This window comes from Enoplosus armatus, chromosome 6 (assembly GCF_043641665.1).
Source record: "Enoplosus armatus isolate fEnoArm2 chromosome 6, fEnoArm2.hap1, whole genome shotgun sequence".
Taxonomy (NCBI): domain Eukaryota; kingdom Metazoa; phylum Chordata; class Actinopteri; order Centrarchiformes; family Enoplosidae; genus Enoplosus; species Enoplosus armatus.
The window spans coordinates 7,901,849-7,928,717 of NC_092185.1; the positions used below are offsets into that span (position 1 = coordinate 7,901,849).

Consider the following 26,869-nt stretch of genomic DNA (forward strand, 5'->3'; position numbering starts at 1 on the left):
ATGGCGGACAGGGCTGAGATGTTTTCCCTATCCACTTTCCATTCCCTCTCTCCCCCAGGCTGCAGGTAAGAGCTTACATAGAGCGACAGTGGAGGGATGATGGGGGACGCTGCGCGCGGTTTATGATGAGGTGGAAATGACACAAAAGATGATAAACATATTTGTCCGTTTTGTTTTGATAACTGCAATGAAACGCACATCCCCTACCACGGGTAGTAATAGATATTTTGAATAACCTGGCAGGCCTGCTGCTGCCTCCCTGCGCGCCAATAGGTGCTGCAGCCGAGCAGGCGTTTGTGTTTTGGAGCTGATACGTTCCTTCAAGACAACAGTTTTTTTTTCTTAAGACAACTTTTATTATTCCCCGAAAAGTGTGAATAAGGGAAAATAGTAAAATAGATGGCAAATGACTGATCGGTAGCTGTCGCGACAGGCACCCGCCTTGCGCATTCTCTGTGTGAGGCCCACGCCCTGTTGAGTCCAACCCAGGCAAGGGCATGTTGCTGAACAATGATGTACGGAAGTCCCACTGATATTGATGTTGGTTCAAACGCCTGTAATGTGACCTCTGCGACACACAATATGACAAATCTGCCGGCGTTTTCTTCTTGCCTACACACCATTGTGAGTGGGATTTGACTGTGACCAGAGATCAATAACAGAATTAATGATACAGCTACAGTATTCTCTCCAAGGTTGTCTATTAAAGGACATGGCATGGGGTTTCGTTAGTTGTAACTGGGTTTTGGGGTAAGATGTGGAATATTGCAACACTTTGGTGGGATTTGGATGAAATTGTGTGGAGGCTGCTGCAAAATTCAGATCTGCTCTTGCCTGGAGACATAAATGAAATCTGTTTCAGAGATGATAGATTTCGTTGTGATTCTAATATATTGTATTGTGATTTCCATATGCAATAATCTCTTGCCTACTGCTGCTGCTGTAAGGCCTTTGAGCCCTATATGCTACTTAACAACTGTACTATATTGTTCTGCTACTGTGTGCAGTCATTTAACAACTCATCTCTACAGAGTGGCAGAAAGAAGTAAAGTCAATAAAATGAGGGGGGAAATAGTAAAAGTTTATATTTGATGTTGCTCTGAGCACCAGGAAGCTCAAATACAGGATCGTGGGGGCTCTCTGTACTAATGCACATAATGCCACAACATTTCATTGTCCCTGCGTCTGCCTCCACCTGCTGTCCCCTGTCCTTACAGAATGCAATCACATTAGCAGGCTGGCTCCCAGTGGATTTTATGTCCTCAACATGCACTCATGTGGGGTTTTGTTACATACTGTAGCTTCATCTCATGGACGGATCATATCAGATCAATAGACCTGATTTTTTGCATGACTGCCAATGACCTTAGTTCACAGCACAGAGCCAAGCTTGGGCCATTACATCAATAGTTTAAATTTACAGTGATGGCAAACAGCTGGAGCAAGCAAATCTTAATCGTATCAGAAGAATAATGAGTCTTTTCTTTATGCAGTATTTGACCCACGTTGTGTCACCGACTCCACATCTACTTAAAAGTCTTTTCAGTTTACTTCTCAGCCCTCAGAAACAAAGCCAGTGTACAGAACAGTGAAGACAAGTGAAGAGCAGCTGCTTGCATCACTCTATTAATCGAATAGGGTGGGGACTGACTGTGCATTCAAGAGCACACATCCTGTGTTTATTTTGGGTCAGCTATGGATCATTGATTTCAGACTGTGAAATACCAATAAATTACTTATAGGTAAATGGAGCATATGGGGATGAGATGCCTGTATTTCTAGATTGTTTTTTCTATAAAAGTGCATACATTTGTTCATTTGATAATGCTTGCCCCATGTGTTTGTGTTTTCTCACCAGTATGTCTCTGTTTCTCTGTGTTTTTCTGTCGGACTGATTCATGGATGAAACCACCGGTGGTGTGATGGTGTGGTACAGTAATCTGCCTTACATAACCCTAACTCTGTTTCCAATGGGCAACATAATCCGTAAAAGAGCCTGTCTTTCTCTACTGAGCACCAGAAATTTATGGCAGGCTATGATTTCTCCTGCACAGAGGAAGCACTCTCTCCACTGGAAATATCAGTCTGCACAGAGAAAATATGGTGCGCTTTACAATTAAAGTAATATTTCATTTCTGTTCCTTCCAACATAAACTAAGAGACATGGTTCCATATAAACAGGGTGAAATTAATCAATACAAATAGACGTTCATGGTGCTCTGTTTTATTTTGTCTTTCCATCAAGGCTTCATCTTATAGAAATATTTTTATAGAAATGAACTCCATCCACAGTTTTTCAGAATAGATAACCCCTGCTGTGGTTTGCTGAAGCCTAAAACAAAAATGCTGACATATCAAAATGTGGGGCTCATAGTGTACCAACGACCCATTCGTCAGAATTAATTGATTCAAGGATTGTTTGTGCAGTCTGTGGTAGATTTGTTGAGACAGCGGTCTTAATGCAGCCTGGTCTTTGGTTGTTCGGCTGTGAACATATGGGACGGTTCGGATAATGGGTTCCATTTTGAGTCTGGTTCCAAGATGGTAAAATGTGTTCAGCCCAGAGGTCAACAAATAACTTTCTGACTGTTTATCTCTTGTAATTTTAATGTATTAACATTCACATAGTGATAAGCTAAATAACATATATGGTATGCAATCATTCTGGCAAATCTTTGGTTCTTTGAATGTCAGTCCTCATGTTAGGGTAACATTATATTATACGTTGTTTTTAGTTTTTAGGATAATATGTTTTATAAATCTTGTCGCTTAAAATTGATGAAAGCTAAACAAATAGATTCAACTAGAGATGAAATGATTAGTCGATTAATCAATTACTTGATCAACACAAAATGAATCAGCAATTATTTAGGTAATCAATTAACTGACAGAAATGGAAAATACTTAAAGGTTCCAGCTTCTCAAATGTATTTTCTGGTTTTCATAGTCTTCTATGACAATAATTTTAACATATCTGGATTTTGAACCATTGAACAGACAAAACAAGACATTTGAAGACATTGTCTTGGGCTCTAGGAAACTGTAATGGACATGTTTCACTTTTTTTCTGAGTAACTGATGAATCAAGAAAATGATCAGTGGATTAATCAATAATGAAAATTACATTGGATCTGAAATATTTTGGGTTTAATATAATGATTTGTAGCTGTATTCCATCGTAGTACATCAATACTTTAAAACTAGTAAAATTAGACCACTACAACTTTTCCAGTAGGCATCCTTCTGATTTCCCCCTCCATCCCTCTCATGTCTCATATGTTTAGCAGTCGATGTTCCACTTTTGCCTTCCGACTCTTTGAAGGCTGTTTGAGAAGGCAGAGGGAGGGAAGGGAGTAGTGGTGGTTATGGTTACCACGGGGTAAGAGGCTTAAATCAAATACAGATTCATCTCTGCCTCCCCCCTGCTGTCTTTCTTTCTCTCTCTTTGTATTTCATCTCTCTCTCTCTCTGTCACACACACTCTCTGTGTATAACCAACACTTGCCATGTTTTTGCATGTTAATCTTTGCAGCGGCTGTTGCTATAGGTTTGCTGTCCATTTTAACAATAATTAAATTAGTCATATTAAGTCCGCAGTCCATGAGATTTGTTTACCATCAATATGACTCCAGTGAATGTTTCCCATCTATCAGCAGCATTGGCTTTATATCTGATGACTTCATTAATCCAAATCCAGCCAAATCAACATGAAATCATCTGCTCCGAGCAAACCGATGCATCATCTCCGCCTTTGGTTCAAAGCTGGTGTGATCCTCAGGTTTGGATCTGACACAGACAACAGAGAGTGCCTCATTAGGTTAAATGCATGACTCATGTGTGTGTGTGTGTGTGTGTGTGTGTGTGTGTGTGTGTGTGTGTGGGTGTGTGTATGTGTGTGTCTCTACATCACTGGAGACTGACGGTGAGTGAAAAGCCTGGGAAATTGATCTTGTTAATGAGTCAGTAGCAACCACATCAAATGTCCTTGGCTTTTAAAGATGATGATGTCACAGTGAAGCAGGTGCTGATGGCTAACAGCAGAGACCCCATCAGCCCCCCCCCCCCTCCCCCTTTGTATCTGTGTCTATTTTGATTTGAAAGTCTTTTTTATTTCTCTTCAGGTTTTTATTTTTGTCTGCCTTCTTTTTTTTGACTATGGATATCTGCTATTCTGCTGTTTATCCATATTTACAATTTTATAGGCATTTACTTTGTTATGATTGGACTCACCAAGGTTATTTAAAGAACAGCTTATCTGGGCTAGGGTTAGGGTTATCGATTAATCTGATGGTTATTTTCTCGATTGCTCTATAAAACATAAATAAACACAACACACAATAAACAACATAAAATTTGAAAGTGTGTAGATGCTCTTCCTTATAGCAGAACTCATGAAATTGTTATGTGTAAACGGGAGCTTCTCAAACTCAATGAGGCAGTTGTGTGAGCTTACATTTCTACACGTGTGAACATGCAGTCAGTGTATGTACAGTATTAGACAAGCAAAGAAGGCAGTGCGCTGGTTTGACAGTTTCTGGTCTGAGCATGACAGTATCAGAGACGACAGAGAATAACTGTTAGAACAAATGTGGGCTGGAGAGATTGTTCGAGCCTGAGAAGGGCGGCAGGGTAGAAAATGAAAAGAAGGAGCGAGACCTGAAGACACACACACACAGATGGTCGCAAAACCTTAGCGGTGGCAGTGAATCTGGGTGTGCCATTGCAGCAACATAGCCGGCATCAGTTAACGGTAATTTTGTGCTGACTTGTTTTCTTGTTGTAGGATTCCCATTTGGCTCAGAGTGCCACAATTCAGACTAGGTAGAGAGTGATAGGCCCCTTTTTTTCTGCACCATTATGGAGAGTGGTATAGTAATAATTCCTCTCCAGCTGTAGAGCCACAGCTTCAAAGCCTAATCATTAAAAATGATCACAAGCGGAGGTGGACTGAGTGCAAGTGTCGGATAAGCAGCGAGCGGTACACAACATGGTGTGACAGGGACTGCACGCTCACTTGGATGCTGTCTAAACACCAAGCAGGGACACGGACATGTAATGTCAACACTGCAGTGGTGGCTGCATCTCGCTATGTGATATGGATTCTGAAATTAAAATGAAACAGAAAATATCAGAAAGGGACATAGAGGGAATACGGAACTGATAGGTTTGCTGAGGTGTGTGCATACATATGCGGCATACCTGCACGTTAGTGTGTTTGTGTGCGGCCGGGGTCAGTCGGAGTTTTCACTCTTCAAGGAGAGGACAGAGGCCTTTGGTCCGGGCATTATTCTGCGTCTGCTGCTTTTCACTGACACACATTTCTTGTTTTGCAGTTTAGGGGAAATGGGGCCACACTCTGTTGTGGCGTGCATTGCAGAGCTACAGGAGAACTCCAACACTAAGCAGACGAGCATACAAACAAAATGGAGTCTGGAAACACAGCAGCAATAGGGGGCAATGGAGGAGACCAGGAGAGGGATAAGGGAAACGAGAAAAGGAAATGAAAAACAGATGTCAGACAATAATAAAGGGCCAGTCCTTCCAAATTACAAAACACATGTTTTCTCAATTCCCATTAGTGGTATGTAGCCATGCAGATCATTTGTGTTTTATTTATCAAGGTTTTGGGAGATCTGTCTCTGAGAGTTCTGCCCCCACCCCAATACATATAATAAAATATCAACAGCAACATCTTTATTCCAGACACACTCTCCCCATTACTCTGGATAATCCACACACTTAACTGTGAAGCTGTTCTTTTTTCCACGGTTATGAAATCAATTGATTCTGTGTTCAGTTGATTCTGTGGATTATTATGGAGTAATCTCTGAAAAGAAAGGTTACCGTTGAAATGTTCAATAGTAAATGTTCGAAATTGTGAATAATAAAAAGAAATCGGGGGTTTCAGCAGAGAGACTGATAAAACCTTGGCAAATAAAATCAAAACTATCTGCATGGCTAGATGCTGCTAGAGGTAAGTGCGAACATGTTTCTTTGAAATCTAAGTGAACTGACCCTTTCAAATGTGCTACTGCATGTGTAAAAAAAATCATTACCACATCCATTTTGGGACATTAGTGTAATTAGTTTAAAATCACAAACAACACAAGCCTCAGCAGCCTCTCCTCTGCATTTTACCAGGATTTTCAGTTTTGCAGATTTCACAGGAAATCAGTTGCATTGCTTCTTGTCACCATGAAAAATTGCTTTGTGCCATGAAGCAAACAGAGATGTTTATTTCTCTGGTGCACTTGTAACTTTTGAATTGAACATTTCCACTTTCCTAGCTTCAGGATTCCCATCCCCCTGCCTCCTTGTCCACCTCAACTCCTGTGATTACGTCCCCGTCCCTGATTCTCCATCACTCTCCAGGCTTTCATCCAGAAACAAAACATGAGACTTCGTTCCACTTGTGTGGTGGTGACAGCCGCCTTGGATACAGCTGCCCTGATGTGGTGTTTTTCCATTGTGAATCACACACCCACACACACCTGCACTTACAAACACAGTTCCCCTGAAGACTTGCATGGGTGAGGTGCTCCTTAGTGATGTTATTTCTCCAGGTTTGATTAAGACACTTTTTTTGACAGATAGGAAATTAGTTTTGGGGTCTCCTCTGTCTGTGCATGTGTCCATGTGGAATGGTCTTGATGCTCTGGTCTCCAACCCCTACACCACACTCAGATTTACTCAATTTCTATGTTGGGATCAATGTGAAGGAAAAATGATGTTGCTTCATAATGTCTGGCACCAGTCATCATGTTGCAATGGCACCAGTGTATCTTTGGTCAACTTAGGTCTGCTATTTATAATAGACTGTATAATCCATTTTACTAAGATGAAAAGTCTTGTCCATCTCATAAAAACATAATTGATCCTATCAGTTAATTATATTTTGCCAACATGCGCAGTGTATCTGCACAGCACTTGACCAATCATAAGGCTGAATCATTTCACATACAAAAAATAGGATGTGGAGCAAAAAGCACAGAGCATGCATATGTGCATTTGTTGGATTGTCTAGATGTTTGAACAGAGTTTCAATTATATGTCATTGTGTGTCCCAGAATTGTAGGACATTTAAATGCCCCTTAGAAGGAATTAATTAGACAGACACACACTTGCACACACAAGCTCAAGGTTAATTATAAAGGGGGGGAAACCCCTTTGATGTCCCTCAGCCCAGGACCTGTGCTGTCACGATAACAAGTGCTCATTTAGAGAGATGAAATGTCAAAACTCTTGCATTTTCACCTTTATTCTGCTTGAGATTTATGCAATTTATGCAACACATTTAAGCCTTTTCTGTTTTGGACATACAAATCCAACTAGATCTGTGTATACCAGTTTGAAGATGTAAAAGTAATGTATAATAATATTGTGTACCATAATTTACAGCGATAGCTACAATGTTAATTGAAATTAATACTGTTTTGTCCAAAGTGATCATTTAGAATAATGCCAGAGCGGACACAAGCTTAATCATTATCTGATCGGGTTTATGGTTAGGTTTCGCTGATGACACTTAGGCAGCTACAGCAAAGCCGACACGGTTGTTGGTGCGGTCGTAGATGGAGTAGTACTCCCTGAGGAACACGTCTCCAAAGATCCACAGGGGCTGACCATTACGAGAGGGCAGGTAGGTGGGGGCGATGCCCACTGAGCAGAACTGGTATCCATTCTGGTAGTGCTGGAGGTGGAGATGAAAGATTGGAGATGTTCATATCATTGCAAGCACACACACAAATAAAAAAAACATGGCTTGTATACATGATAATGCCAGGCACTCATGTGGTAACTTACCTGATCGATGTAAGCTGAAGGAGGCAGAGGGAGGGCAACACCGCTGATAACAAAGCTGAGGGTTGGCAAGTTGTTGACCTGGCTGCAGTCCACCATATACTGGAGATCAAGACAACAAAGAGATGCTGTTTGAGAAGGACAGAAACTCTAAACTGGTCCAGTTTGTACATTGTTTCATTACATTCCTGCTTCTCTGCTTTCGATGTACAGGTATGCTTTGTGACCTTGACTTCCACTGCTCATAATGACCTTTAAAAGGACAGAGTTGAATCTTTATGAGGAATCAAAATGGTGGCTTACTTTCCTACTGCTGCAGCTCTGTGTGTGTGAGAGTGTCTGTCTGTCTGTCTGTCCATCTGTCAGTCCATTGGTCTTACCATTCCATACTGGTTCTGTTGGGCTCCAATGGCCTGCATGATGTCACCCAGAAGCTGGCTTGGGGCTGTCAGCGTGGAGGTTCCAGTGTCCACAATGGACTGGCAGCCCTGAGAGCACCAGCCGGTCTCTTGACCATTGATCTCAAATCTGCAAGCCACCACACATGCCAAGTTCTTTTTTCATGCAGTCATATTAGGAGACCAAATAATCACTTATTTAGGCAGCAATACTCAATAGTAATCAGAATCTTTGACATTTCATGTTGATGAAATGTTGAAAAGCACAGACCCTTGAACGCCGATCTGCCAGTAGGTCTCAGAGGTGACAGGGGTCCAGTAGATCTGGCCCTGGTACAGGTTGTTGTCCACTCCTCCGAAAGAGAGCACACTGCCCTGCTGTCCTCCCCTTAATCAGACAACAGACCAAAGCTTAGCTGCTACAAGTAGTGTGGATATACTAATAGCTGTATGTCCTATATGTGATATTGTGATACTTTATGTTTTACAGTACTTCATAGAAGTCTTGTGTCACTTATACCTGGAAAGGTAGAAAGAGAATATGTTGGCATTCAGCAGGTTTTGAGAAATCATGTTGTCCATGACGGGAGTCTCTCCTCCAGCTGAGATGGTTGGGTAGGACAGGCCGAGGATGCCGTCAAACTGGGCCACCACGAAGTTCTGACCAGGCTCGTTTGTGCTCAGACCAATCTCCTGGTTAGGAATCACAATGCCGCCAACCTATGGGTCCAAAACCAACCAATATGATGAGTAGGATGCAAACCATAGACGTCTATTTACACACATTCAAGCTTCAGCCTAGTGAAGACAGGTGGGACTGTAGACAGCAACGTCAATGAATGAATGGGGCAGACTTATTGACTCTATCGCAGTACCAAATCATTAAAATGATTCTTCTAATTCTACATTTTTGTTATATTGAGTATCTTCTGTACAAAGATACATATATTTTCTTGTCTTTTCACTAACTCAACACTTCATTCACAGAAAACAGCTGCATTGATCTTTATGTATTGGCACTTTCCAGCATGAAGGGAGCAGCTCAGTACCTATGACTCCGGTCTAGTCTGCTAAAAGTGAGTGAAAAAGGTGACAACTCGATCTTTTATTGAACTAATGTTCTTTGTTTGTTTGGTGGGTTTGACTCACGTTGACAGTGTCATATCCAAAGATGCCGGAGAGGCTTCCAGCTCCGTAAGGCAGGTAGAAGGACTGTCCCTTGGCAGAGTAGGTGGAGGACTGCTGGGGGTTGAACTTTCTGTGTGTGTCTGTAAATGGCATAGATCGGGATTATCTAATAACATGCTTTTATGCTTTGCAGAGCCTTTTGACATACTGATTATTCACTTGATTATTGAGCCGATGCTTCCCAAAGACCAAAATCGCTTAGTGGCATGTCTGTAATTACACTAGAAGTCTAAATCCCATCTATGTACAATATGTAATCTCTTGGAAACAAGATGACAAACCGCTAGCTCTGCGTGCTTAGGCTATATCAGCTTTAAGTCCTCTGGAGAAGTTCTTCACGTGCAAATATGCTCTGAGGAGAGTGACAGATGAGGGATTTTGTAGTGTAAAGCCTGTTGGTTTATACTCACTGCAGGCCTGAGTGTTACAGTAGACGGAGTCCACCCACAGGTTGGCAGAGCCGGTGTCAAACAGCACCTGGAAGGACTGGGGGGGTGTTCCAATACTGATGGCTCCATAGTATGTGGTCTGGGCAACACATTGGTTGGAGGTAAAGAAAGAGAGGAACAAACCCATCAGTCAGTCAATTCTCTCATCAAAATGCTGTGTACAGTGTGTAAAAGTGGTGTTAACATAGCATTTCTTACATCAGCATAGTTATTGATGTACATGTTGACAGAGCTGAACTCATAGGGCTGGTACTTGAGAGCTGGATCCTGGTAAGGCAGCTCGATCCCCTTCTCTCTCAGGGCCTCACGCATAGACTTGTGCTTCCGCAGAGGGATCCTGAGGAAGGACGAAGCAAAAACTCAAAGAGTGTTGACCTCCCATGGCTTTCACTTTGAGTCACTTTAGCAGTGGACCTTAAAGTCAAAAGTACTAAAGAGAATAAAGAGAGAAACAGAGAGAAAGTTTCCTTACTTGACGATTCCCTCTGCGAGCACCACACAGACCAAAACAGCAACAAGACACTTCATGATCCCTCCTGTTCTCACAGCACTCCTGGATGGATACAACTCTTCTTGGATCTGAACAGGCTTTATATACACACACGTTTAGGCCCATATCAGCCAGACCGTTATCAAAGCTTCAGTCATATCACTTCAGACAGGGTGACCCTAGAAGCTACATACTTCATTTGCACATCTAACATTGATTCAATAAACACCACGTCCTGTGAGCTACAGTCCATGAACACAGTCGAAAACCTCCTAATTAAGCATATCATAAAACAATTATATAATAAGATGAATAATCAAGCGGTGATACTGAATAACTCATCTGGGTTTTTAAATTTGGCACTTTAAGTAAAGTACTTACTTAACTCTTATTTAATGTACCATGATCATAAATGTACCGTAGATAAATATTGCTGGTTCTGTATGAAAATCAATAAAATATGAAGCAATTTTAAATTTAAAAATCCCACAAGAAATATGATACATGTGTCTGTCTTTTTTAATGATTTTTTAAGAAATTGATGCTGAGCACCGAGCTATGACTTTGAGTTTGGATCGTTAATTCATTTCTTGCATTTTGTAATCAGAGCTTTCTGTTGTTTTCCCCCGAAATTGTCTGCATGCTGTTGGAAATCCTCAAGATGCAGCTTTAGTACAATTTTAAATATGCATATCAACAGCAAGGTCAAGCATAATAGTTTGTGTGCAACTGTAATTTTCCACAAATGGAAAACAAATGTTTTATATCAAGGCTCCAGTATCAGTAGCACCTTAACCACACAGTTTTATCTAAACCTTTCGGGCCGTTCAGCTTATCATAACTTTTAATATTGTTTAAATTTGATAGCTTTTTTTACTCTGATGAAATCAAGATTTTGAGTCCTTGTTTTTTAAAACAACATACAATTATATAAATGTCATAGCTAAATGATATGCAGTTAGAATGAAAATATGTTCATGCCCATCAATTGATTTTACTACAGTGGCATATATAACGGACCAAAGGCTTACTGTAACAGTCAACATTCACTTCATATACGTTTGATTACATTCTCAATAACCTTTTGACCCTTTAATATCTCCACCATGGGTAGCTGTCTATTTTCCCAGTATTTCACTGGTCAGTTGTAGATTAAAGGAGACTTTTTCATGACCCCCTTTGTTTTACTTTTATATGCATCAGCATGTCCTCAGTTGCTCCATGGGACCAATGACATTGTGTAGACAGGACCCTATATGACTGTGTGATGTAAGCTTGCATCCATACGTAATATATGGAGTGTCCTTTTCTTAGTAGGAAAGCTGCAATGCAGCATTTCCTTCAACACATTGCAAGCCCACTGCTGTAGAGCTGAGAGCCTGCTGAAACTAATGGGGCAAAGATGAGATAGAGCCTAATCAAGAAAACTTGCCGATGCCACGGCTCATTACAGAGTCACATTCATACACTTCCTTGCTGTAGTGTGCTGTCGCTGTAAATAGAAGTTCAGAAAACTCTGGTGTAAGAGGCAACTGCCAAAAATTCACTTCCAACTCTGTTTATGACATCAACAGCTCAAACATACAGTATATATGATAAAATTCAGCTAACTTCATTTGAAATATTGGCATTTCCAGCACTGTATGTGTTGCTGTTGTTATTCTGCACCACTGAAATGTGTCACACCTTGTTAGTGTGGATTGTTATAAGGGAGGGGAAGATAGAGGACGTGGGTGTTTTTGTGGCAGCCTGTGGCCAGTATATGAGACTGGGACCCAGATAGACCGTGACAGGCCATGAGTTAGAGCAGGTTTCCCCTCGAACAGGGCTCAGTGTGTGGGCATAAATCAATGAGAAATTCCCCCTCTTGACTGCCGCTGATGAAAGAGGCATATGTGCAGATATGAGTGTTCTTCACAACATGTAGTGAATATATTGTCTCTCATGTGTTTCCAGGCCGGCCCACGACATCAGCCTGGAGGAGTTTGATGATGAAGATCTCTCTGAAATCACAGATGACTGTGGGATTGGACTCAACTATGACTCTGATCCATATGAGAAGGTGGGGCCCCCCTTTGTTGTTATGTTGTTTCTTTTTATTGACTTTATTGACCTTTCCTTGCATCTTTTGTGCTTTTGAATATATGAAAACGCAAACTTACAGTGGGAATGGCAACATGTCCGCATGCATGTAAAGCAGTTTCACTGTTTGCAAACTTTGAGTATTGTATGACTTATACACTTTTTGGAATTATGTATATTTTTCTGTCTCTATGCCAAATTGTGCAATTGCATTTTATTGCAATTACATAGACGCACAGCTTATCTGTCTGTTGCTGCTCCTCTACAGTTGCTTTGGTGGCTGCTTATCATAGTTCATTAATTACAACCTGCAGGTAATACAGGCAGAAAAGGGACCAGAGAGATACATGTTACTTCAAGCAAGCTAGTGAGAATGAGAAGTGTGACGTATTTAAGGTGACAGAAAGAAAAAAAGACAGAGACTGAGCGGATTTTGTATAGCTGTTTAGTGTTGAGAACTGCATATTTGCATATGGTTATCTTATGTAAGCATCTCTGTTGCTCTGGATTTGTATCTAAAGGCTACCTAGCTTACCAGCATTGCAGTCGTCACAGTAATGACCGTAAGCCTCTGATATCCATATTATAATACCAGGGACGAAATGAGAAACATGGCGTGGCTTTGGTGAACAGAGTGTGTTCAGATCATCATCATACATACTGGATCTGAGCAAACCGCATACATTCACTAAACTCCTCGGTATATAATAGAAATTCCAAGTAACACTTCCACTAAGCATCCTATTCAAGTATCTGTGTTATGAAGTATATGCAAATAATTGAGTCATTAGCTGTATCATCCCACATGTCCAACCAGCTTAGACCTTAATTACACAATTTCTAAGAACTATTATCTCATATCCTCTCTCTCTCTTTCTGTCTCTCTCTCTCTCGCTCTCTCTCTCTCCATCCTGTGGGATGTAAATGTTTTATGCTGGTGGCGTGGCGCCACGGCTGCAGCAGAGGGTGGGTGACCCAGTGCAGTTTGCTGCTATGCAGAGACAACCTCCTTCCCTCCCTCCCTCCCTCCCATGTGTCTTCCCTTCCTTCTATGCAGAGTGTTGCTCGGAGACAGAGCTCAGATTCCCTCCTCCCTTGTTTCTCTCTCCCCTTTCCCCTTAAAGCTTTCCTTCCCTCACTTTCTCCCTCTCCGTCTCTCTTCTCTGCCGAGGTGACTGGGAACAGGGATTTAGCTCAGGGATGGTTGGTTGCGAGGGTTAAGCTCTCGCCATAAATCTGTGCTAGATATTTTGCTTCCTCCACTTTAATCCACCAACAAAACACATTATGGATAGCCAGCAAAGCCCTTCTGTAACAAAGCTGTTTTTTGCGTAGCATGTGAGGAGACCTTCAGAGAAAGAGAGACTTTAAAGAGAGGATTTTTTTTTCTTGTGCCAGAGAGGTCATACAGCAGTAAACCATGCATCAGTGCCCTCTTTCTCCTCTCTCCCTCCCACATGCATTCACACACACACACACACACACACACACACGCGCGCGCACACACACACACACACACACACACACACACACACACACACACACACATCAAACACACATCAGCAGAGGCCCTGACTGCTCACTTCACAAACAAGAAAGCACAGGGCAGGGATAGTGTCGGCCCTTGTTACATTACATCGTTGCCCAGAGGAAGTAATCTTGCTGACATGGGATGGATAGGACACACACCCGGTTGCCCTTTGAGTGTGTGTGCGTGTACATTTAAATAACAGAGACAGAAAGGAACAGTGTATTTCGCGTGGTATTTGATTTTCAGCTCATCATCATCAGCAATGCCTCTCTCGTGCACTGCACCCAGCTCACGAAGAGAGAGGCTTTTGGTTTTTATGTCAGCATGATTTGGTCATACTGGGCAGCACATCTTTGATGTTTAGGAAGAACAGCCAATCTAAACAGTGAGATTATCCTCTGGCCCCAATCCCCAGCTCTGATTAATTCCAATTCGTTATGGGGTTCAGGTCTTAATCTGCGTAACCCTTTAGATCAGTACTTAGCCTTTGTGACAGGAGCACACACATACATGTGAACAAAAACAAATAGACACACACATGATGCCTGAAAATAGCTTATTCTGTAATCCGGGGCTGAAGGCAAGCAGTTGAAGATCGTTCATATGGGTTTGTTATCAATGACTGATTTTATATCTCTGAGGAAATGGTAATAGCTGGCCAAATGCCAACATGCCAACATTTCCTATTTTCTGAGATGTCACTGGGGGTTTGGTTTGGAAATGTGTTTTCAACCGTGTGATTTGTTTTTTTTCCTTGACCTTTCATTTTATTTAACCCAGCATATCAACATAACAAGCAGAGTGACCACAACAGAGGGAACCCCTCCCTTTTTTGTCTCTGAATCTTTCCTCTGAGTTGCACACACACACACACACACACACCCTGCTGCTTTCTGCCTCGTCTCCCCCTGATTCTTCACTTCCTGTCTCTCTAACATCCATCTCTGCCTCTCCAGAGCCCTGATTGAACACCATGCGCACATGCATAATTTAGTGCGTGAGCCATGGTGTCTGTGTCTCAGCTGTGGCGCTACTCTGAGTTTGATATGTGGAAATTTAGAGATACACTGATAGATGGAGGCCATCACTCACTAGGTGGTCTCCATTAATGGCAGGCTAATCGACATCTGTCACACATCCCAGCATAAAATTCACCCAGATTACAAGCTATATTTGGTAAATGGGCTTTACGCGGGCACACATGCACCCACACACAGACACAATTTCTGCTGTCATTGTACAAATGTATGTAATTATGTAGGCATAGCTTCATTTTTGATCAGGATGTGTGCTAAATGAGCAATGAGCATAGAAGTAGTAAATAATGAATCATCTCCCTTTTTCTATTATTTTAACAGCACTGCCTGAGTAATCTAAAACTAATGGCTTTGCAGGTGTATGGAGCCAACCATGCACCAGTGAGCATGTAGCCAGGAAATTATGCACTGAAAAATACCCACTCCAAAATAAAACACCTAGCCGAACAACTGACTGCAACATGATCTCAGCCACGGGAACAGATACTCTCACTCCCACACATCTGCAGTAATTGGGCAACATTAGATTCGTGGTCAATCAGTGGTTGTATATAAGTATCTGCAAGGAAGTTTAGCACCTCCACTAGACCCTTACTGTTGTCTGTTGACCCGCTGCCTGTTAGATCCTAAAAGACCACTTAATTCTCAGCCTCCACTCTTCTCTGAGATTTACGAGTCCCTGGCGTCCACTTCATTTGTAAAGCCACACAGTCAGTGTTCACTTGAGGATCACGTCCTCAGTTTCTCTCATCTGTCCAGTGCTTTCCTCTGTCAGCTGGTAAGCTCAGTGAGCAAGACGGCCCTGCAGTTCAACCCGGAGCCTCTTCTCTCCCCACTGCTGAGGGCCGAGCTGTGTAGATGTGCAGCAGCAGAGTCGGTAGGTTTAGAATTAGCCATCCTGAACAAGCCTGTAGTCTGATCATTAGAGATGAGAAAAACTGCTCTGCTACAGTGTTACAGTGATATCTCTTTGCCAACTGATCAGCATCTGGAGACGCTGCCCTATTGAGCTGCTGTCGAGGAGCAGAAATGACTGTATAAATGTTAGTCGTAAGCAGAGCTGTTTAAAGAATGTATGAATAATATATAAGTGTGTTTATGACTGTGGCACAGTACAGTTTATATGTGTTTGGGTGTGTCTGTGATACAAGGAATACAATTTTAACCTCAATTAAAATTTCCATTGACTGCAGTTGCGTTCTCCAATGCTTGTGTGTGTGTAAAAGGGCTAAACTCATTCACAACGCCTCCCCTGCCAGCAGAAGAGCATGCTTGTGAAAATCTGCTGGGTGACAGAGGAGGGACAGTCACGGGGCTGGATGGGATGTCCTTGGGAACTGGAGACCGTGGGGATCGATTCTCGCCGACACACAACTCTTATTTATAGTTCTCTCTTTTTCTTTAAGCCTGTCAGCGTGTCTGTCAGGTGGCCTCGCTAACGGATGTCTCCTGACAGTGCGGATTATTCTCCTAGGCAGATGTGACATTTTCACAACCAATGGATCTCAGGATTTTTACTCTGTTGTGGAGTTATAGGTCACATGTCTCCAGTGATGGATTATAATGGGTCAGTGTGAGGAAACAGCATTGTGAATCTTGACAGTAGATTGTGAACTCAGAGTACATATAATGATCGTTTGAAAGGTTTCCCCTCACACACCAATACACGGCTCAAAAAAAAAACATTTTATCACATCTTAACAGCTAAATCACAGAGAAAATAGATGTGTTTATTAGAAATAACTATGCATATTCATGTGTACTCGGGTAATAGATTGAGTGTTGATTTCTGTTGCTGTGGCATAAAGTGGATGCACCAGGCGTCAGCAGAATCGTGTGCGGTGGATGGGCGAGAGGGAGAGCTTTGATTCCTCCATTAAAAAGACTGCACAGAGAGGCAGAGAAAGTGCTGCGTTGTTCAAACTGCAGACCAGATAAATCAATCCTTGTGTTTGCATTGTCAAATTCAAAGTAGGGAAGAGATGATCAGAAAAAAATAAACGCAGATGTTTGTGGTCGTGACCATGCACGCAGCTTTTATTGATATCAGCAGGAGCAATGCTTTTAGGCTCATCAGGGAGAGATGATGTTGGTGTGATGTCACGTTTGTCTGCTCTGTAAGGTTGAATGTAGGTGAGAGACCTCTTAGACTATCGGGGTAATTGTAACATTCTTTAGCAAACAACTGCTTTTTAAATACATTATCATAAATTCCATGTTGAGCAGACAGAATGAGGTGTGTGTGTCAATAAGCTACTTCATGGACCTCCATCAGTATACGTTGTACCTGGCAAACATAAAGGCTACACGGCAACACACTCGCGCCCGTGGAGGTGTGGTCTATTAAACCTCAAAATCATTTAGTGCACCGCTTTCCGGTAAACCAGCTGAAACCTGAGAGAAGTCTGATTGATCCACTCTAATTTCATTGCCCCTCCTGTGTTTTTCTTTTGTCTATCACACACACACACACACTCTATCTCTCCCTCCATCCTCAAGACTACTCCACTGTTCTGTTCTCTGCAGGGTTTTTGCAGGGTGACTTTGTGTTTACTGACTTAATTGTTTCCACCTTTTCAGCTTTATCTTTTCACGGGAGGTGGTAATGCTGTTGATGCTGAAGGCTACACTTAGCTTCTCTGTCTTATACACACACACACACACACACACACTCACACATGAATGCATTCATGGGTGCACACACACACACACCGACGACGACCCGAGGCTGCAGAAAGAACATATCAGCAAAATGTACTGTGACTGTTTATGTCAACTCGGTTGCAGAGTTGCCCACTACAGTGCTTAGACGTGTGTGTCTGTGTTTTACAAATGCCCTCTGTGTAATCAAAGAAGATTGTGTTGCATGTCCATCTGTGTATCATCTCTCAGACAGGCCTGTTCTTGGCAAAGCTTTTAAATGAAAAAGGAAGTAGTATACAGTGGATAGAAGGTAGCAGCTTTTTCCTTTGTGTTGGCTCACTACATCATAGTTTCCCCTCTGCTGTCAGAACAGACGAAGCTTTTATTAGTGTGGCTATCATCTGAAATATGCTGAATGTGTGAAAACATAGAGCATCCTTTATTTCATCCTCTTTGCCCCATTACAAGTCTCTTTCTCTCACTCTCTCTTCTGGCATTAGGACTCCCTCATTCTGGAGAAGAATGACATGCACCACCCAGTCTGCTCCTTCCAGGATGACTTCCAAGAGTTTGAGATGATTGACGACGAAGACGAGGATGAGGAGGAGGAAGAGGAAGAAGATGAAGAGGTTGATCCTGATGCACCCCCGTCGCCCTCTGCCTCCCCTCCTCCCTCCCCTACTCTTGGCACTCTAAAGAGCAGACCCACCACACTGAACCTCACCACCGCTGTGTCGCAGGTAAGCAGCCTGAAGCTCTGCTCCTAAACACACTCTGAACACAGATTGTTTAGAGTTCTTAGTATTTGTAATAGTACCGTACAACTTTGTTGAATATCTCCCTCCCTCTCTCTTCTCATTAGGATTCACTGAATAACAACAGCAGTCTGTCCCCAAAGAAAGGAAGCTGGCAGGACTCGTTACGCAACCCAGCCACACAGGGTAAATACATGATTAATCATCTGCAATAAATGTGGGTATGGATATGTTTGCATTGTATTCATCTGTCGGTCTATCACACATGATACCTCGCAAAAGATGCTACTTATTTGGACAGAGTAGGAGATTTTGGTAAATCTTTCGAGAAATGATGAGAGAGTCACTTGTAGTAATTCATGTGCATGTTGCAGTAATTATGGTGCTACATCGTTTGTTTTTTCATCCATATGTTACATGCAGTATGCAGTATACCCAACACTTATTGAATTAATTTATCTGGACAGTACTAAATCAGCTAGGGATGTCCCAATCACCTTTCTCCCCAATCCAAGCCATTTAATATTGAGTATTTTCTGAAATAGCGTCTCATCCAGTATTTAGATCCCTAATAGTTGTGTATCTTGTGAAAATTTCATTGCAATTAGGAAACAATTAAACATTAAACAAAATTCATTTTTAAAAAATGAATAAATATAGCCACAACTCTCATTGTACATCATATTAGGTTTTACCGTATTTTAAGTTTCTTGATTTTTGTGAAATAATTGCAGATTTATTGTTGCCTTGTTTAAATAAAGCTCAGCTATTATAAATTATCATTTGCAAACAACAGGCATTACACACAGTTAGAAAATAAATATCTACTTCCAGGCCGTCTGTCTCCAACCCACTCATGTCTGGAGGATGGTAGCCATGTGACAGGCCAGTGCCCAGCCTCTCCAGTTTCCCAGGCACCAGGGTCTCAGAGCAAAGGTACTCCACCAAAACAGGCAGGGGAGGGCGGGAACCCCCAGTCCCCTCACAGGCCACTCCTTTGCGACATGGAGGGCAACAGGCGGGAGAGGCCCGAATACGGTAACAAAAAGGCCAACCCAGCAAGCTTAGAGCTCATTCCATTAACATCAGTGTCGTGAAGTGCCGTGATGTGAAATGAAGTGATGTGATGTGAATTTGACTTGTTAAGTAATGTATATGTTCAGCAAAACACTGTCATGTTGATTCTTATAGACCAATTTGCACTAGTCTACTATAGGGAATCAATTTAGTGTGTTTCTAATGAAGAAACATTTGCTAAACCTGCTCATCCTCCATCCTTTTTTTAAAATTGATGAATGAAAAATACGTGCACCTTCATTCTTTATTCTTTATGCACTTTCTTTTCATCTTCTCTCTTCAATTGTCCAAATTGCTCTTCACAACTCCCCTGACCTGTCTCCTTTCTCTTTTTCCATTCTCTGTATCATCTACTTCATAATCCTCTATGTCGTCTTGTATTTTCCTTCTCTCATGGCATCCCTTTTTTCTCCACACCTTTTTATCTTCACAGGCTCATTTGGTCAACACAAGTCCCACCCTTGCTCTGGCAATGTCACTGAGCCAAAGGCAGACCCTTCAATCCAGACGGCAAGGGTACCTTCTGTAGACGAGCATTCCCAGTGTTCGGACACAGAGGTGGACCATGACCTCAACAGTGACCACAACCACAAACACTCAAATCGGCGTGCCACCGACACCTACACAATCACCAGCGAGTCAGGTATGGAGCCGGAGAACGATCTAGACCCAGATGGAACCAGTCGCTGCTTGTCATCCACTGCACCCATGGGAGCCAACGATGGTGCCGATACACCCTTGTCTGATGAGGAGCTGGACAAGGACTTTGAAGTGGAGTTCATGTGTAAGGAGACTTACGATATGGTTTGTAAGGAGAATCCCTCGTCATACGTGGAATTTCCCTCCATTGAACCCTCTGAGCTCGCCTCCTTCTCCAGCTATGTGTCCTCCAGCCGCTCAGACACTCTTGACCAGTCCAACAGTTCAGATGCTGCAGCAGCTTCTGCCATGGAGGCAGCAGCTAACGACTCCACCTCTCCATCCTCAGACCCAGGGATAGCAGATATGAACCAGCAGGGTTACGTGACTTCAGACCAGGACAAGGACCTCAGTTCTCCAGGCTCTGACTCTGACATTGAAGGGGAGCTGGAGGCAGCGTTTGCTTGTGGGGCTCCCGGGGTGGGCAACATGATCTCCTCGATCTCAGAGACAGAGCTGGATCTGACCAGTGATGACAGTAGCAGTGGACGCTCATCTCACCTCACCAATTCCATTGAAGAGGCCAGCTCGCCTACATCAGACCAGGAACTGGACCCAGATACAGAGTTAGAGCAGGACAGTGGTATCGTGGGACTGAAAGCATCTCTACTTCTGGGCCAGCGTGACCCAATCAAAGAAGGGTCTCCTCTACCCTCTCCTTCCCCTCTACCCTCACCCACTATTACTACGCCATCCCCTGTTGACTCACCCATCTTACCTCCTGAGTCCTACGATGATGATCAAGCTCTGATGGGACTGCAGAATGTGGACGATGAGCTGTCCTGCGAGCACCAGGCTGACCCAGATGAGACTCTGCCTCCAGCCCAACGATGTGAAGACAGCCTGTCCAGACAGATGGTGCTGCAGATAGAGCCAGACCACAGTCTAGAGAGCTTCAAACGCTCCTTCTACCTGCCAGTGGGACCCAGGCTTATGCCCAGTGCAGACGAATATGATGGAACCAGTGAGGGTGACTCAGAATCAGAAAGCGAAGATGACCTGAGTGAGAACTCAGACTCACCCTGGCTGCTCAGCAACCTGGTCAACAGGATGATCTCAGAGGGCTCATACCCAATCAGTTGTCCTGAGGATTGCTTCAAGAGGAAAGTGTCTGTGTCAGATACCATATCACCATCCTCAGACATCGGAGAGGGAGATGGTTTCAATGATGAGGACGAAGAGAAGAAAGTCGGGGTGAAGGGATCAGAGGGAGAAGAGAAGGAAGGTGAAGGGTACAGAAAGGATAGGATGAAGCCAGGAGAGAGGAGGAAGAGTATGGAGTCTTCAAAAGAAGGAGCAGTGATAAGTCCCTGTCTCTATATGAGCAACCCTACTGGTGACACCATAGCCCCTCTGATCTTGGAGCACTGTGCAAACAACGAGAGGGGAACCACAGATTTCAACTCCTTGTATACCACTAAAGACTATGAGAAGAACTTAACAGACAAACCATCTAAGAATGCCAGGAGACAGGAGGAAGATGAAGAGCCCAATAATGACTTGATGATGCTAGAGGGAAGGAAGGATCTGGACTCACCAAGCCTCAGTGAGAGTGTGGTCAGCGACAAGGATGAAGGACGAGAGACTGAGCCCAGGCCAGCGAGCCGTTCCTCAGCCTCTCTTGAGCGTATCACTGAGGTTAAACACAGCCTGACACTGGACATACCCACTGCCCAGACTAACCGCTGCTTCAGCCTCACCTACTCCACGGACAATGACGAAGAGGAGGACGACGGGGACTCTTACCCATTCCTGGGTGGCTTGAGGAAGCAGTCCTACAGGGGTAGTGATTTAGAGCTTGACAGTTCACCACCCATTGATTCTAGTGTGCAAGACCATCCCTTAACTGACCATGACCTCCCACTGTGTGAGAAAGATCTGGCTCTGAGGCAGCCGAGTGAAGATGATGGACTAGCCTATGACTCCATGAAGTACACGCTAGTGGTGGATGAGAATACTACACTGGAACTAGTCAGCCTCAGAAGGTATGTTCTGATAATAGTATGTGTGAAAGCTAAGAATAAAATATGTATCTGTGTTTAATCTGAGCAAAACAAATGGAATAGTATTTGCATCATTATCATTACCATTTATTTGAAATTTTTGAATCAAACACTGCTTTCTGTAGGGTATGCCTTCTAGTGGTAAATCAAGCAGTCTTACGGTTCTCGTGGCTCTCTAGAGATTTGAAACTGACAAATCTTGTCCTCTCAGGTGCACCTCCGTTCTGAGTGATGACAGTGAGCTCTCCACGCTATGTGACGAGGAGCCTTTGGGGACAGGAGAGGTGGGCTATGGTCGCGATGGTGAGGAGATGAGGCCAGAACTTCTCAGTTCTTCCGAGGACTCCTCCCCTGAGGCCGACCTCCCATTCTCCAAAAAGTTCCTCAATGTGTTTGTCAACAGCACCTCTCGCTCTTCCAGTAAGTCACATGCTCGAGATATGCACTTTCAATCAAAAATTAAATTTTTAGGGATTTAATGAACAGTTTGACATTTTGGGAAATATACATCTTTGCTTTTTATCTGAGAGTTAAATGAGAAAATTGATTCAACTCATATCTGTAAATTAAATATGAAACTATGGTCAGTTGATGGCTAGCTTAGCTTAGCATAAAGACTGGAAGCAGGGGAAACAGCCATCCTGGCTCTGTCCAATGGTAAACACCTCTAAAGCTTACACATTAGCATTTAGATCTTGCTTGTTTAATCCAAATGTAGTTTAGCACATAACCCCCATGTTCATTTGTGAGCTTCGAAGGTGTTGGTCGTCAGATATTTTTACCTTTGGACAGAGCCAGGCTAACTGTTTCCCCTGTTAGTCTTTATGGTAAGCTAAGCTAACTGTCTCCTGGCTGTAGCTTCACATTTAGCATACATACACGAGAGTGGTATTGAAGTTCTGATCTATTCCCGGTGTTTCTATTTCTATTATTCCTTTAACTTAAGCCAATGTACATTATATACTCTACAGGTTATGGCCCAATAGCATTATTGCTAAAACTGTCCAATCGGGATCCTTAGAATTAATATAGTGCATTATGGTTTAACTCATTACTGTCAGCATGATACATTAAAATGTGATCTAAATTTGGCAGGGAGCCCACACACGACCTATGGGAGGGCTCTGCTTCCCAGTACATCCATCATCAATCAGTGCTCTCGCTTCAAGATTCTTATCCCTAATGAAGGGTGATTTGCATAATGAAAGGCTCATTACAAAGGCTTTCATTGCCATTTCTTTTTTTCATTTCTTTGACAAATCCAATTAGCTTCCATTTATACTTTCTCATATAAAGTTTACATGAGAAGTATTCCCCCAACAGGTTCCTCTAACAACAGCTTAGAGGAACAAAAAATTCAGTGTATTTTATTTTGGACATTTAGCTTTCAATTTTATTGGAGAAACTGTAGTTCTCAGGGCACTGAAACAGTGTTGTCTGTGGTGTCTGTTTGCCACATAGGCACAGAATCCTTTGGACTTTTCTCCTGTACCATCAACGGAGAGGAGAGGGACCAGACACACAGGGCAGTCTACAGGTAAGACAACCTACAGTACAATCATTTTTGACAATGGGACCTCGGTGGGAGCAATGGGAATTAAAGCAAAAAGCAGATTAATGATAAATAGATTGCAAAAAATAATTGTTTTCATTGTTTGTAGAAACAGTATGGTAGAATAAATTTCAAATGCCATTACCTCCAATTTTCAAATTACCATTTTGTGTCTGGGGGAAAAGTCCTTGTCCCGACAAACAAAACAATATTTCTTCGAGGTTTCATGGTTTTCAGAGTGCTGTAGGGGTCAATAGTGAATCCCTAATTATGTTAGGAGAAAATATGTCCAAGCCACAGCTGGGCTCCAGAGCTGCAGGGTGGCCAGTAATAATCACATCAGCCACCACCTGTGCTTTTTTGTGTGTGTGCGAGAGGGAGCATGAGAAAGAAAGCTACATGCGCCTCCTTTGTATACGCGTACATGTTGTGCATGTATAATTATGTATTTGTTTTACTACAGTTTCATAACTCCCCTCTCTCTGCTCCATGGGAGCCACCTGAAACCCAAACAGATGCTTCCTGATCAAATTAACTCCAGTCTATAGGATGCCCAGCTGCAGGGATACCATATAAGGACACGTTTAACAGGGATGGTTATGTTTTTTTGTCCTCCCTCTCTCTGCTGCTCTCTGCAGGTTCATTCCCAGACATGCAGATGAGCTGGAGCTAGATGTGGATGATCCTTTATATGTGGAGGAAGAAGAGGATGACTACTGGTACCGAGGCTATAACATGCGGACTGGGGAGAGGGGCATCTTTCCTGCTTTCTATGCCCATGAGGTCGTGGGCCAGTCAAAGGAGTTGCTGGGTGAGTTGAGAGATACATCCACCGTCTTTTCTTCTGTCTCATTGGGAATGTCAGAAGAATCACATGTTCTGTATGTATGTGTCCTCATTACACCCTGCAGGAATGAAAAGAAATCCAGCATGGATCGAGACTTTCAGCGTTCAGTTTTTGGGGTCTGTTGAGGTACCTTATCACCAAGGCAATGGCATTCTCTGCGCCGCCATGCAGAAGGTGAGCTAAATGTAAAACAGCAAAACACATACGCAATCACACGATACAGACACAAACATGTATGCTACACTTTCCACACCATTAAAGCGTGTTTGTTTTTGACAAATATTTTCTGTCTGTTAGATTGCGATATCGAGGAAGCGGACGGTACATGTGCGACCTCCCTCTCTGTGTGAGTTGGAGATTAGCTTGCAGGGAGTGAAACTGATCATGAGTCTGGAGGATGAATATGACACCCTTGATGAGGTATGGACAAATAAATTAATTTATCAATAAATTACCAAGTCAAATAATTAAAAGTAAATTTTTGGAATAATATTACTTTTTTTCTTTCTTCTTGTCTGTCTCTGCATCTCTTTCCATCTTTAGTATGACAGATGTAGTCACTTCTTCCAGATGAAGAACATCTCGTTCTGCGGATGTCATCCGAGGAACAACTGGTAAACAAAAATACTGGTTTCTCTGCCCTTGTGTCACCAGTGTTCACTGTAGGATTACATCATATTGTTTTCTTCTCTCTGCAGCTACTTTGGCTTCATCACTAAGCACCCGATGCTGAACAGATTTGCTTGCCATGTGTTTGTATCCCAGGAGTCCATGCGACCTGTAGCAGAGTGTGTTGGGTGAGTCCAAATCACATTATTATATCAATTGCTCTATATCAAATGGATACCAAGGGACAGTAATGACTTCACATCTTTTTTGTGTGTTTCTGTGACTTTGTATACTATAAGCCATGTCTGATTTGACATATTTACTCCACTACAACTGTAAATGCACTTAAATTATCAAGATGCTGAAAATGCTGACAGGCCTTAAAAGAGATGGGAAATAACGCAAACTATTTAGCAGTACATCATATCTAAAGTGCTCTTTGATGGTTTGCTTTCATAGTCTGATGTCAAAATCCTGGATTAAAATGAACCTTTACTGTCAATCACTCTCATCTATGGCAGAGATCCAGGATTATTTTGCATTATAGCGTTTTATATGTGCATGTGTGGAAGGTTAAATAATGGTTTCAGGCTTAGTCATGTCTGATTCAGCCGTATTGGGTTTGAATAATTAAAGATACTGTCCCTGGATGGAGCGAGGGCACGCAGTAGAGCATGGGATGGACAGAACAATTTCATCCCTCAGCTTCTCATCCTGTTCTCTCTGTGGAATAGACCCAGCAACAGCTTATGAAAAACAATTACTCTCCTCCTTTGATACAGCGAGAGTGGTTCTGTATTTGCACTACAGTTATTTTAATTAAGCGTCCTTTCTGTTTGCACCAACCAGCCATTTCTTAGTAAATAGTCAGAGCATGACTGTGTAAAATCTGCCGCTACATGAAGGATTACTATGGAAAGCTGTCATCTAATAGCTGGCAGGTTGATCTTTAGTCATGCTCTCATCTGTCTGTCTTTCCTGCAGACGAGCCTTCCAGGAGTACTACCAGGAACATCTGGAGTACGCCTGCCCCACTGAGGACATCTACCTGGAGTAAGAAGCATTGCCATGACGACCACCTTCTTTCTCCACAGCTTGTGTATGTTCATCGAGTTTGCCACCAGAGGGCGCTGTCAGTGGGGTCCTCTCTCCATGGTAAAATACTCGTCTGTGTCCCTCTGAAACTGGAATCTTCATTTCTACAGTATGCTAGACATTTGACTGAATTCATTCATCTCTCTCTCTTGTTTATTTCCATCATCTCGATGGATTGATTGCCTGTTTCTTTTATCTTTTTTTTTTATGATATAAAACTAAGACGCTGAGCACCTGTTTATTTAAAGGTTCCTCTTTTGAAATGAAAACAATATACCTACTACTGCTGTTTCACTTTTCAATGCATGGCTAGTAGGGTTACTGCACACAGACACACCAAGAAATACACATATCCAAGTGAATGGCAAGCAGCTCAACAATCAGTAAGGGAAGGGTGTAGAATCAAGAGGTTGGCGTTTAATTGACTGTAAATATGTATTTGTTCAATATTGGCAAACTGCTAATTTGATTTCTACTACAGTGACATTGGAGCAAAGTAGAGAGAGTACAGTGAACTGTCCTTGGTCCGAGCTTACCCCTGTGTCACGTACAAGACGTAGTGTGTGTTGTAAATACGTGTATAGAAAGTAGACATACAGGCGCCTCATCCAGAC

At 42.6% G+C, this 26,869-nt stretch overlaps 2 protein-coding genes across 2 annotated transcripts; one reads left to right on the forward strand and one right to left on the reverse strand.

Moving 5' to 3' along the window:
- On the forward strand, positions 1-26,217 carry mapk8ip2 (mitogen-activated protein kinase 8 interacting protein 2). The gene is made up of 14 exons (XM_070906999.1): positions 1-65; positions 12,282-12,387; positions 18,119-18,358; positions 18,481-18,559; positions 19,208-19,411; positions 19,884-22,134; positions 22,364-22,572; positions 23,614-23,689; positions 24,343-24,515; positions 24,616-24,725; positions 24,849-24,971; positions 25,095-25,165; positions 25,250-25,348; positions 26,145-26,217. The coding sequence occupies exons 1-14, from the start codon at positions 1-3 to the stop codon at positions 26,215-26,217; spliced, it is 3,879 nt and encodes a 1,292-aa protein (XP_070763100.1).
- Positions 7,526-10,363, reverse strand: LOC139286189 (gastricsin-like). Its single transcript, XM_070906925.1, has 9 exons — positions 10,308-10,363; positions 10,034-10,172; positions 9,797-9,914; positions 9,348-9,466; positions 8,713-8,918; positions 8,470-8,586; positions 8,181-8,328; positions 7,804-7,902; positions 7,526-7,681 (listed from the first exon to the last, which is right to left on the reverse strand). Exons 1-9 carry the CDS (start codon positions 10,361-10,363, stop codon positions 7,526-7,528), a joined length of 1,158 nt encoding a protein of 385 aa, XP_070763026.1.
- Positions 26,218-26,869: the final 652 nt, after the last annotated feature.

What these genes read in the sequence shown, in the direction of transcription:
- mapk8ip2 (XM_070906999.1), top strand. Translation starts at nt 1, where the DNA reads ATGGCGGACAGGGCTGAGATGTTTTCCCTATCCACTTTCCATTCCCTC. An exon ending in CTCTCTCCCCCAGGCTGCAG is followed by an intron (nt 66 to 12,281) that starts GTAAGAGCTTAC and finishes ATGTGTTTCCAG; the next exon opens with GCCGGCCCACGACATCAGCC. An exon ending in AATATGACACCCTTGATGAG is followed by an intron (nt 24,972 to 25,094) that starts GTATGGACAAAT and finishes TTCCATCTTTAG; the next exon opens with TATGACAGATGTAGTCACTT.
- LOC139286189 (XM_070906925.1), bottom strand. Translation starts at nt 10,363, where the DNA reads ATGAAGTGTCTTGTTGCTGTTTTGGTCTGTGTGGTGCTCGCAGAGGGA. An exon ending in CTGTAACACTCAGGCCTGCA is followed by an intron (nt 9,467 to 9,796) that starts GTGAGTATAAAC and finishes TGCCATTTACAG; the next exon opens with ACACACACAGAAAGTTCAAC. An exon ending in TTCTACCTTTCCAGGTATAA is followed by an intron (nt 8,587 to 8,712) that starts GTGACACAAGAC and finishes TGTCTGATTAAG; the next exon opens with GGGAGGACAGCAGGGCAGTG.